The 13,274-nt window shown below is 28.8% G+C and overlaps 1 protein-coding gene across 1 annotated transcript in view; it reads left to right on the top strand.

Moving 5' to 3' along the window:
- Positions 1-10,310, top strand: part of D12 (YEATS domain containing 2 homolog D12) — a 123,705-nt gene extending 113,395 nt beyond the window's left edge. The window contains exon 18 of the mRNA XM_085825561.1: positions 80-10,310. Within this exon, the coding sequence (XP_085681687.1) occupies positions 80-197 (118 nt within the window). The 3' untranslated portion in view covers positions 198-10,310. The remainder of the gene's footprint in view (positions 1-79) is intronic.
- The last annotated feature ends 2,964 nt before the right edge of the window (positions 10,311-13,274 follow it).

The following is a 13,274-nucleotide window of genomic DNA, read 5'->3' as shown; positions in this document are numbered from 1 at the left end:
TTTTTATTTTGTATGAAAAATGTGATCTTTGTAAATGTTTTAAACTTCACAATTTATATAGAATTACATTTTTTTAAAGGTGCCCTGAAGAAATAACTGTATCTGATGTGTATTCAACAATTATGAAAACTCCACAATTTGACTTCTTAACGAATAGCTATTTAGGAGTTCCTAAAGATTTCCAGAATGACACTTGACAAACATTTGCTATCTTGTACAGTGAGACAAAAGCATTTTAATGTCTTAAATTAATGAATTTACTTCACTTTTTAAAACATATATTGTGGTGCATTTCTTGATATTTAAAAGACAAAAAAGTACAAAGTCAACATAATAATATTCTATTTTCTATTTTTAAAATCAGAGTAATCTTAACTCATGTTGACAGACTTTTAGAATCTGAGTATTGGTAGATTTTTTAAATGATCTGTGAAGCATTTATATTTTCTTTCCTTTTAAAATTAAAAGAAGAGTTGGCCAAATCTCTTCTTAAGTTTTTATTTATTATTACCCCTCTAGCTTAATAACATTTTCTGGTCACAAACGTTTTCTCCCCATCATGCTTATTACATTGTTCCATACAATATTTTACTGTTATTGTAATATTTGAAAATAATTTTTAATTATCTGTGAATAATTGAAATAAATTATAAAGTAAAATGTTTGGCAAAACAATGTAATCAAGCCCATGGAAGAAACTATATTTTTAAAGTGTATCATTCATTGTATATATTTAACATTTAAAGCAAATCATTGTGAATATTTTCATCAAAGGTGGATGTTCAAGCATACATTTTAATAGAGGATAATTTTTGTTTAGTTAATTTTATTCTTTATATATGTGCTGATCAGAATAGTCTTTCCCCCACCCAAGAACCTCAAAAGTTTTTAGAAAATAGGCGATTTTGATTAATATGCTTTACATTTTTAAACAGTCATTGTTATAATTTATATGAAATTTCTATTTAGAATGATTAGCTGTCTCAAAATTTGTTCCACTGGAGAATTTTTCTTATTCTTTTAAAGGCATTATTAAAAAAATGCAGCAGCCTATTATAAATGTAGAAAATTTAAATAATCAGAAAAAAGAAAAGTTATATAAATAAATATCTAATACTTACATAATAGTACTTAATTATCTGAGTAAATTGTATTGAATAGAGATAAATGAATGGTTCGTTCTCCAATATTAACACACAAGAATTAAGTAACTGTTCCTTTCCCTTGTGGTTAATGTAAGATGATATTTTAGCATCTCGTATAATAATATAAACTTTCTTTCTAAATATTTTTCCTGCAGGTTTTTTTTTTTTTTTTTTTTTTTTTAGTATTTTGATGAGAAAATTAAGGAAATGTAAATATATTTTGCAGTATATGAAACAAGCTTAGGATATATGGTAGAATAGTTAAGCATGTTTTATTTTAGTTTTTTCATAATTAACTTTGTCATTCAAAGAAAAGTTTTTTATACCTTGTTTTTATCATAGCTTTTGATTGATTGTACAATGTATACCATTTTCTTTCCATTCTGCAATGGCAGTTTTGATTCTTCAAAATTCAAGCTTCAAGCTTATCTTCAAAATTCAAGCTTCAAGCTTATCTTCAAAATTCAGTAGTATTAAAGCTTAGTTTCAGAATTCTTCAATTCTTATTCTTTTGCTCTGTAAAACAGTGAGTTTGTAGTACAAAGTCCAAAATCTGGATATCCAATATCTGGAGATTTTGACCAGCACCAATTCCACCCCCTAAAGAAATTTTGTGTGAAAAGGGACACAGAATTGGATTCCAAGAATATTATTTAGCTTTAATGTGTGCTTAGTGCTTCATGCATGTGCAATTGACATTTTTTTCATAATGAAGCATGTGGAGGGTCCTGATTCTTAATTTCATTTTGGCTCTAATAAAGCACCTCTGTGTTGAAAAAACATAATCATTTATTAACATAAATCTTTATTGATCAAAAATTTGGTTCTATAACCACCTTTTTGCTTAGCATTCATCTCAAACTGAATATTCTACCAAAGTTCATCGTTGATTTTACATCTACCGAACAGCTTTAACCTTGATGTTAATTTGGTCAGTAATTTTTTATTTTTTACTTTCATCACCACATCACTGTCAGCTTATGGCAGCTTGAGAAATAATTCATGCAGCAGTCTAAAACTTATTTTTTTTAATATTAGTAATTGAATATCAAACAGCATGATAACCTTTTATGTTGACAAAAAAGCGATGTTAGCGATGATTACATACTTCAACTAACTATGCTGCAAAGAATATGAGAAATTCAATGGAAATTTCTCTCCATATGTGAAAACTAGATTTTATAAATGATGTTCATAGACAAAAGATAGCATTTACTGCTGCCTGATAGTCGGGAACTTGAAAGTTTTCAGATATCATAATTTTTTTTAATTTTCAATTAATGAAATTTGTGGAGAAGTGCTAATAAACAAAGATGATAAAACAGAAGATTTCCTTTGCGATAACAATGCCCCAATAACCAATCAACTAACAAAATCTGTAATATAGTTCTAAGTCCAGAAAACATTGCTACTGACAGTAAAGAAAGTTACAGAAAAGTTGTTGAGAGTTAAATATTTTGATTGACAATTTAGTGATAATTCTTGATGCTGCAGTTACAGGAATTGAACAGTGGACCTTTGTAACTGAACTATAATTTATGTCTATCTGCAAAATTAAAAAGAAAATATCAGTATAAAACATGAAGCAACTTAAACAACTTATATTGAAAGAAATATTTAATAAAAAAATAGTTCTTGAAATGGCTTTTTCGGGAGTGGGGGGTGAATTTTGATTTCTTAGGAACATGAATGCTTTATTATTTCATAAACAGCTATTTCAAATCTTTAATTTTATAATTTTTATAGATTCAAACTAATATTTAAAATTCGGAAACACTTCACTCCTATCAAGTTGGATTTCGGACTTAGCACTGTATATGCATAATTTATGAACATCAGTCAAATAAATTGTAACAAAACTGTTATGAATTAAACCTGCATAATAGCATTGGTTATTTATTTATTTATGTTTTACTTCGTAGTTTATGTGTTTATTACACAGTAAAATAAATGTACAATCTCCCCCTCCTAAATAAAGTTTTATCTCATATTATCAGATGATAAGTAATAATTACTGACAAAATATTACATTTTTAATATGTTTTGAATAAAATAAATTTTACTTATTGAATTATCTGAATTATGACATCAATGTTTCTTTCTTTTTCTTTTGGAGTTAAAATTGTGTTGAGTTTCATATCTGGTGAAGAATCAGAGAATCTTGTTATATGTACATAATTATGTTTTGTGAAGTGTAGGTGTATTGGTTTGACAAAATTTACTGCATAGTATTAAATGAGAGATAAAAGTAAATCATTATTATGATAATAATAGGTCTATTATTATGATTAATAGAAAATTTAACTGCTCATTGAAACTGATGTAATCATCAGTTATGCATTTTGAAATGCTTGAAAACACTAGGATTGCTTAACACTTAACCATTTTTTAACCTTTTAACTACAATGCTATGAGAGTTTTATTTGTAACCTTTTTCTATAAGTGAAAATTAAGAAATGTTTCATGACTTATTTAGGATAGAAATTGATCTATGGTATTAGAGTGTTCGCCTAGAAAGTGAACGAGTAATAAAATACAAAAAAATCGACAGTTTATATATTGTATTGTAAATATGGTTTTAAAATTTTCTTTCATGACTCCTTCAAATATCAGTTTCTGTTAGCCACCAGCCATTGAAGCAGCCTAATGAACGAAATGTATTCACATGTAAAGCAAAATATATATATATATATAATAAATAAAATAAAACTATCATAATTCAAAATTGGCCACATTGTACAATAAAATAATTGCTTTATCAGTATATTTATGCTAAAAGTCTAAAATAGTATTTCAAAAATTATAATAATCTACTGGTAAATAAAACTACATAAAAATATTTTCCTCTGAAAATTAACTTACAGATTCATTAGTCATGGGAGTATCATTGTCAAAATTTACTGAGCAGTTTGTAAAACTTCTTGTATAAACTCACATGTAGGACTCTTTATTATTTTTTGATGCACATTTTGACTATAGAATTAAGTAAAACATGAGTCTTGTTTTATTGTTATGAAAATACTGAATAAAATAATTTTGGGGGGTGGGAATGGTTTAGCTAGTGTGTATGATGGTAAATAAGGTGATGACCTATAATATGACTAATTTCTAATTCTAATCATGGTTTTTATCCATTGTATTTATGGATATATTTATTTATTTATTTTTATTGTTCCCATGTTTGATTACGGCAGAAGAATTTTCTGTAATTCATTTATTCTCTCATATGTCATAATGACAATTCTAAAGCTTATGGATAGTTGAGATTCTATTTTGTTAAAATAAATCAATTTTGCTGTTTGTTTCTTTTCTTTCATAGGAAATTATGTGTTAAAAAAATTGTATAGATTGTATTGTATGCAATATATGATCTAATTACATGTCAGTGCTACTTTTTTCCTTTTGATTTTGATTTAATGAAATTCTTTTGCATTGTTTATGCATAACTAAAGTAACATATGCAAATTAAATAAGGAATATTATGAAATGTAGTAAAATATTTTGTAAAAATTATATTTTCATTGTTGTTTATTTTAGGAGTTTATCTGTATCTACTGAAACACAAAAGTTTTAATGAGTATTTATTTTTTTTGCACTTATTTCTTACATGAAATTACTGATTTGACTAGAAATATTTTGATTCAGTGTTAAGTAAAAGTATTACCTAAGCTATGCAACTAAAAGTCAGCATGAAAATATTGTGTGCCTAGCATATTTAGAATATAACTGGTATTGCTAAAGCTATGCAACTAAAAATCAGCATTAAAATATTGTGTGCCTAGCATATTTAGAATATAACTGGTGCATGGTGCAAAGTTGACAAGAATGCTGTGCTGTGATCAGTATTTTTTTACAAAATGAAATATACCAGTAACACTATTCACAGAACTCTTATTCTGAACATTCATTGAAGTTATAAGTTCCATTTACCTTTTACTTATTTATTTATTTTCCATTTTATTTTATTTATTTATTTATTTATTTTATTTGACAGTTGTCAAAATAAAGCAATACTATGAGTAGGGGAATAGTACACACAGCTGTAAAACTAAACTAACTTTACTCCTTTAGTCTTTTCTTGAATTTGTTTGAGCAATATTTATAAATTACTTTTTTAGCATTGGGATTTAAGCTTTTAAAATAATTTATCATGACTGACATACAGACAGTTTCTCTGAAATAGAAAAGGAGAGAAAGATAGTTTTAAAAGAATGTATATATATATATATAATTATTAAGTATGAATTAATAAATTAATGAACTCACTGGCCTTGACCCAAACTTTGGGAACCACTGGATAAGAGATAAAAAAAATATATATAAAAGTGTATGGCATTCTATCTAACATACCCACTAAAACCATAACTATGCCTTTAGGTTGTTTGTTGGCATAGCATTCAGAACTAAAAAATATTGATAGTTTCATTGTAATTGTATAAACTAAATGAATTAAAAAAACTAAGCTGTATTGTTTCATTCAGTGTATTTGTAAATATTTTAAGAAAGAATTATTAATTGAGTGAATTAAGCCTATACAAACTTAAGCCAATTCCCATATAATGGGTTGTGCATAATGTATATTAATTCACATAGGTAACTTCCAGTAGCAATAAAATGTTTTAGAAAATGTCATGTTTTTGCATAATTGGTAAACACTTGCACTTTTTATATGAATTTATAATTAAAATACTAATTTATGTTATTTTGTGAAGCATTCCTCATGAATTAAGAATATAATTTTAAGGTATTTATTTCTGTTCAATGAAATATTTATGCTGAATGGCATAAATTCTGTCATGCATAATTAAGTATAAGTTTATTATTAGTAGATTTGCAGTTTTGCTAGCGTAATGTACAAATGTAAATCACATATGTTTAAATCATTTTTTTTAATCTTTACATTGCATTCAGAATGCAATATATTTTAAATAGCCAAACGAATTAAGTATTATAAATTAAAAATTTATCAAACCTAAGATTTTTAAAACACAGATTTGATGGAAAAATTCATATATAAGAGTGAGTCAAATGAACAATGAACAAGATGATTTATAGCATAAAAATAGTTTTATGTATCAGAAATATGTATCATTAAACACTCCTTCCACTATGTAACAAGTGTAGATATTCCACGCTTATCGAAGTCCTTTGGCATCTGTCCAGAATTTGGTGATTGCATTTTGTACTTCCTTATCTGAAGAAAATGTGTGACTTTTCAGCTTTCTCTATAGTTTAGTAAACTCTAGTTATTTAGAGAAAGAATCTGGTTGTAAGGAGAGTCTTAAAGTGCAGCAAGGTTTATCAAGTTTCAATTGTCTCAGGAACCATATGTGATTATCCTACAACAAGTTGAAACACAATGTATCGCACTGTTTATTCATGATTATCTGATGCAGATGTTAATGTTGCCCAGTAATGATCAACACTGACAGTTTATTCATGCTTACCAAATATGAAGAATAAAGGTCTCTTAACATTGAAAAAATCTTTCTTGGAGCAATTATTATCTTCTTTCTCTAGGGCAGTGTGCTTTCTTTGCAGGCTTTGATATCATGCTGATGGTCTGTAAAAAATGCATCCTATATATTTGTGGGAACTTTTTGATGCAGAAATTCATGAAAACAACTAAGGCACCCATTCTCTGCTATTTGTTTTCCTTACTATTTTCCATGTTGATGATGATCATGTGCATGATGCTGTGGCTAATGATCAAGTTTGAAGCTGAGTATTGAGACATCAGTTGTTCTTCTTGCATTGACCTATTTAGTTTTGTATGTCCTGGTTGTATGTAATTTTTACAATTTTCCCTGAAAATTTTGTACTTTTATTCCAGAGTAGACAAGAAAATGAATTGCTTACCATTTACTGTAGAATATACATAATAATGCATGATCCATACTTGGCTGCATAAAAATACTGAGAATGCAGCCTTATGAGCTAGTACTGTATTTCAGAGTAGACAATAAAATGCATTGCTCACCATTTTAAGTAGAATGTACATAGTAACACATTATCCATGCTTGACTCCATAAAAATGCTGAGAATGCAGCCTTGTGAGGTATTGTGTCATTCACATGATTTCCAAAATGCTTAACAAAACCATTTGAATTAGAAAAGAGGCTCACTTTCATTTGACTCATTCTTATCTTATATACTAATGTACAATGTTGTCGTAAAAAAACTTCCCCAATATATGGGCCCCTAGTGGCCTATACACTCGACTAATTAAAATGAAATTTCAGGTGTTTGAAGTTGATTCAGATACTGTTATTCAAGATTGATTTCAGATATTATTATTCAAGATTGATTTCAGATATTATTATTCAAGATTGTAATGATTTAAAACAATACAGCTGTCATGTTATGGTTACAGTGAAAAATTTTCGAGTGGCAACATTTACCTGTTTTTCTGTGCAAATTTATCAATGCATTGAAAAACCATAACTGGCATTAGAACAACAGCTGGTATAAAATGTTTTGCAAAGAGTATTCTAAAGGATCAGCGACAGTGCAAAAGAGAAGAGGGGGGGACTTTTATTAAAATTTCAAATGCCCCTTCTTGCAGGTGATAATGCATTGTGTACAGGAGAGTCTTGACAGCAATGACAAATGTAATATCGCAGGAGGGATCTGTATAACTTCATGTAACTATTCATGTGGATAGCATCTTTCAATTTTGACAAATCTCATAGATTTGATGTGTACACTTAGATTTCAGATAACCCCAGAATCACAAGTCCACTGAAGTGAGGTTAGAGGATCACAATGGCCACGCAATTGCAAAGTAACAGGAAATAGCTCTTATCTTGAAGTGCCGTACATGTTGAAAACTTGTAATTCCAGCAAAAGCTTTTTCCCTTTCTTCTCTTTTGTTGGCATTGGTCCTTTACAATGCTCTTCTTTGCAAATATTTTATGCCTGCAACTTTCATCATGTTGTATCATTACAATCTCATTTACGGTTTTTCAATGTGCAAATATTTTATGCCTGCAACTTTCATCATGTGTATCATTACAATCTCATTTACGGTTTTTCAATGTGCTGATAAGTTGGCACAGGTAAAAAGTGGGTGTTGCCATTCGCAGGGTTGCCCTGCTACCTGGAAAACCAGAAAAAGTTGGTAAATTTGAAAATTGACCAAAATAGTCAGAGAATTTAAATATATTAGTCAAAATCTGAAAAAGTCAGGGAATTTCATACGGCAGACCCCAGATTTAACACCAACATTGGAAGTGATCACTTTGTTGGCGAATTATAGTGTATCACGTAAGCGTCATTCTGGCAGCTGGTGTAGAGCCAATTTTCGCAGCTCCTATCAGATTGTCTAGAAAGGCAAGACAAAGTTTCCAGCAACTTTGGTTTCCACTAACCTTGAGAATCAAGAGACTCACATGCACATGTGCAGTGCATGTTGAACAAAAAAAAAAAAAAAAAAAAACTTCCCATTCTTGTATAAAACAAAATCAATTTAATCCTAGTATATAGTACACATGGTATTTGGCGACATTTTGATGAACAGTAAACCGAACATTTATGATGAGCAGTAAACCAGACATTTATGATGAGCAATAAATGGGTCATTTTGGTGTTGATGACAATTTTCAAAATCATGCCAAGGTCGTGCCATATACTAGGATTTTACCACAAAATCTTTGAAACTTTTTTTTTAATAAATCCTTATTTGTCATTTTGCAGTAAAATAAAAAAAATGTAGTCAGTCATCTAAGCTAACCGTTTAATATATTCGCCAAGATATTGTTAATTATTGTAATTCAGTTTTTAATCTTTAAGTAATAAACTGTATTTTAATGTTATTTGTATCATTTAATGTGGCTTCTTCATTCTAAATTTATTTATTATTAGTTAATAGTGCTTTCAAATTTCAGACTATTTTCTCTGGCATACTCCTGAAAGTAATTCTAGCAGTATGATGACATACCATCATGCAATTTAATGCACATATTTTTTACTTATGTATGCTTCTAAACAAATGCAAAATACCTGAATTTATTTTGAAATATCATTAAATAAATTTCTTTCTTTTATTTAGCTGTAAAATAAATGTCTTCTAAAAAAAAAAAAAAAAAAGACATTTTTTAATCCAGATTGGGCAGATTCAATCTCAATCTTCAGTGAAGAAAAGAACTCCTATTATAGTTATAATAGCAACGTGTTGGGATATAATTGCAAATTTTTGTGTTTTCAAGTGGTACCATAATTAATTTACCTCTCAATGCAGCCAACGTGCACTACGTGGATAGACTGGAATTTTCTGAAAACACACCTGGAGAACCTGGAAAAGTCGGGGAATTTCGTTCTCCTGTTTGAGTGGCAGCCCTGCTTTCAAAAATTTCAAAATGTTTTCACTGTAACCATAGCCATGAAAGCTGTATTGTTTTAAATCATTACAATCTTCAGATAACAGTATCTGAAATTTTATTTTGATTGGTTTAGCAGATAGGCTTCTAAGGGTTCATATATCAGGGAAGTTTTGTTATGATCAATCTCTATATGCATAACTGTTTAATTTCTAGTGAGTGTGCACTTTGAGCTTATTTTTTATAAATAAATAATGTTTATATATTTAGTTCATTTACTATTTTAAGTGTTGAAGAACTCTTAAAACTGAATTTCTGTTTGTGAACTATGTAAACATAAAATCAAGTTATTACAAGAAAATATTAAAATATGCCACTTTCTGCTTTCAATAATTGCATTACATTATTAAGTGCCAATTTTTGTTTACTATTGTATTGAATTATAAGTTGTACATTATGTAAATTTGAAAATGAGCTAGTAAAATATATTCTTGAAATGAGTCTTTTAAGCCTGACTTTGATAAATGTATTTTTCAAATAAGTATATTCTTAATTTAACAGTCTCTTTTCTTAGAAATCTGAGACATAGTACATTCATTTTACTACTGTATAGTTACACTAGACTTGTATGTAAATAGATATTGCCATAAATACTTGTCATATAAGACATCTGAAACAAAAGTTTGTCAGTTATTTTATATTTATTTGTAATAAGAAATGATCTTTTAAGGAAAACTGAATTTTAAGTTCAGTAACTAAAATACTTTGTAAAAAGTTTTACATATACATATTTGTATCTTTCATACTGTAATAATTTGTATAAATGTCATTAAATTATTAAACTTTGCTTCATATGTTCATTCTTTCTAAAACTAAAGAGAAAAAATTATGACAGAGAGTTATGTTTGGTTAATATATTGTATATTAGATAGTAGTTTATGAAGAAATTTATATTCAAAATACACTTGTAAGATAATGCTGTAGCAAATGTTCTTTATATGTTGCCTCTGGAAAAATGTGATGAAGTAATTTTTAATGGTTGTTTATATAATACAAACAGGCCAACATTAGATTTTTCTCAGTAACAAATTGCAAAATAAGTATGATGTCTCAAGATACAAATTTCTGCATAAAATCCTTCAGCAGTTTAGAAATTAGCCTGTGCAGAAAATCAACTTTCATTTAACAAAGTTATTTCAGCATTTTTAGATTTCCCTCGTGACTGCTAATTGTTTTGCATTTCATGTAAATTCATTATTAATATATCCCATTTGCTTCTGGCTAGAGTTAAAATACATTTGAAAACATTTAATATATATAACCAGTAGTGGCGTAACTAGACATCTTGGACCCCTATGCAAAAATTTTTCCTGGGCCCCCCTCAATAAATTTAATGTGCTTAAAAATAAAAATTAAAATTTTTAAAAAGTTAAAAAAAATCAAGGATTTCACGAGCCAGTGTTTTTATGATGAATTTTATTACATCTGGATTATTTGTTAAAAAATAAAAGCACATCCTTAGGCAATCAGTTGAAAGGTACGTAACATGAAGAAAGAATAAAAAAGGAAATATTTTCCCTTGATCAACTGTGAAATTTGCTTTAGTCTGGGTATTTGATATCAGATGATTTCAATCAGTTATTTAAGACTTTTTGTGTGCGTGCAAGAGACAGACTTTTCTCTCCTTTCACTGAGATACATACTGATAATAAATGAATAAGTCTATACAGTCAAAAGTCGTTAATCCGAACTCGTCGGGCGATTCCGGATTATAGATCATCAGTTTAAATCTGGTAAGATGGCATGCAGAAATTACAAAATTAAAAATATGAAACCATAATTTATGAAATAAAGAACAATTATGATCTAAAGGATATCAAAATTTACAAAAAGAAAAAGCTTAATATTTATTTGTTTACTTTATTAAACATTTCTTTCAATGTAAGTTGTTTAAGTTGCTTCGTTTTTTATGTGATAATACATTCTCTTTAATTCTATTAAACAGACATAATTTCTTGTTTAGTTACAAAGTTCCGCTGTTGAAGTCCTATAATTGCTGTGTTGAGAATACCGACTAATTTGGCAGTCGAAATTTTTTCGTTTTCAATAACCTCTGGGTCACTTTCTTCACTATGGGAAGCGAATTATAATGACGAGGAACTTTATTAAAACATATCAAAGACGAAGTACATCGAGATGAAATGCTACATTTAGTAAGGAATTATAAGCCAAATAAAATAAAAACATCTGCCCTGAAGATAAGGATAGTGCTGACAGATCAACTTCCAATTCATTACGCGCCGCGGCGTGAAATTGATAAACAGATTTCGGATTTCGAAACATACTTTCACTTTGTAGATCCTTTACGTATTAATAAATATATATCGGAAATTCTATTTGACATAATTGAAAGTTCAAGCTTACTTTTATAAAATTGCTCTAACAGTCTGCAAAAAATAATAAGCCGGATCCAATCCGCAGACTAAGGAACAACGCAATCTGCAACATTAACTGAATTAGATAATTTTAGCTTATCTTATACCGTCCGTTACACATTAAATGCGTATGCGCACACACATATTCGCAGCCGTCTTACGCACACTCGTAAACACATAAAGGTCTTACGCACACTCGTAAACACTTTTGCGCATGCGTGAACGCGACGCATGTGCAGAAAGTTTGTAGCTTTGAGGTCCGGATTATGGGTGCCCGAATTAACGACTTTTGACTGTATAAAAAAAGGAACATGTCACGTAAAGTATAGCATTAAGAAAAGTAAGAAAGCTTAGTTATACGGAGATTTTAATATAAAATCCAAGAGGTTTTACATACAAATATATTTGGAATTTTTATATAAAATCTGCACCCATCTAAGTTTTTTTCGCTTAATTTAGCAAACTTAAATAACTGGTTATATTATAAAACATTGAAAACAATATATTCTGTGAAAATAGAAGAGAAACACGCCGAGTGAAACAAATTTAGTAACACAATAACCTTAAGTTTGGTGTAGATTTATGTTAAGATCTCAAACAATTTCTAGGGCAAGCAGGTTTAGGTCCCTCTTCGTCAGAAGTAAAGAAATCTACAAGACTGAAGAATAGTCATATTTTTCAATTGCGCCAAAATATGTGTAAATATTTATTTTTGAATGATTTTTTTTTACCAGGGCAACAACTTTTATTTTATAATATTAGCTATAATTTTATAAAAGCTCCTTGCCTTCATTTCCGAAAACTCTCGAACATATTCAGAAAGATCAATTTCTTTAGGTGTATCTTGCTCTATAGAAATTAGAGGAAGATTTATCAGCCTAGTCTCCGTCATAGAAGATCTTAAACAAGTTTGTATGTATTTTAATTTTGAAAAATATCTCTCTCCATTTGCAACTGTTATAGGAAAGGACAGCAAAATTCGAAATTCCACTCCAGTATATTTGCAAAACATTCAAGATTTTATACATATTCTAAAATGACAAGGTGCTCTGCTCCAGGAACGATGTATTTTGACAGATCTTCCAGTTCATCACAAAGTTCCGAAGCATTCAGATTACTCGAATGTTTATTTGTGAATTCTTTTCTTCAGAGATGAAATCTATTAAATTATTAAATTATTATTATCACTTCTACAACTTTCTAAAAATGTTTTCTCATTCTGCAGAGCTCCGACAGCTGACTGCAGATTCGTCTTTATACTTTGCAGAATTTACTCGCGTGGTTTACATGAATGAGTATATCATTCCAAATAGCAACTGAGACGAAAAATTTAAAATTTTGTCTGTCAAGGATGACGCCGAATGCCATAAGAAACT

Source organism: Stegodyphus dumicola, chromosome 10 (assembly GCF_044657685.1).
Source record: "Stegodyphus dumicola isolate Sdum_Otavi_A_Nest chromosome 10, ASM4465768v1".
NCBI lineage: Eukaryota > Metazoa > Arthropoda > Arachnida > Araneae > Eresidae > Stegodyphus > Stegodyphus dumicola.
Note: the sequence above shows the minus strand (reverse complement) of the source record. Positions and strands in the feature narration are given on the sequence as shown.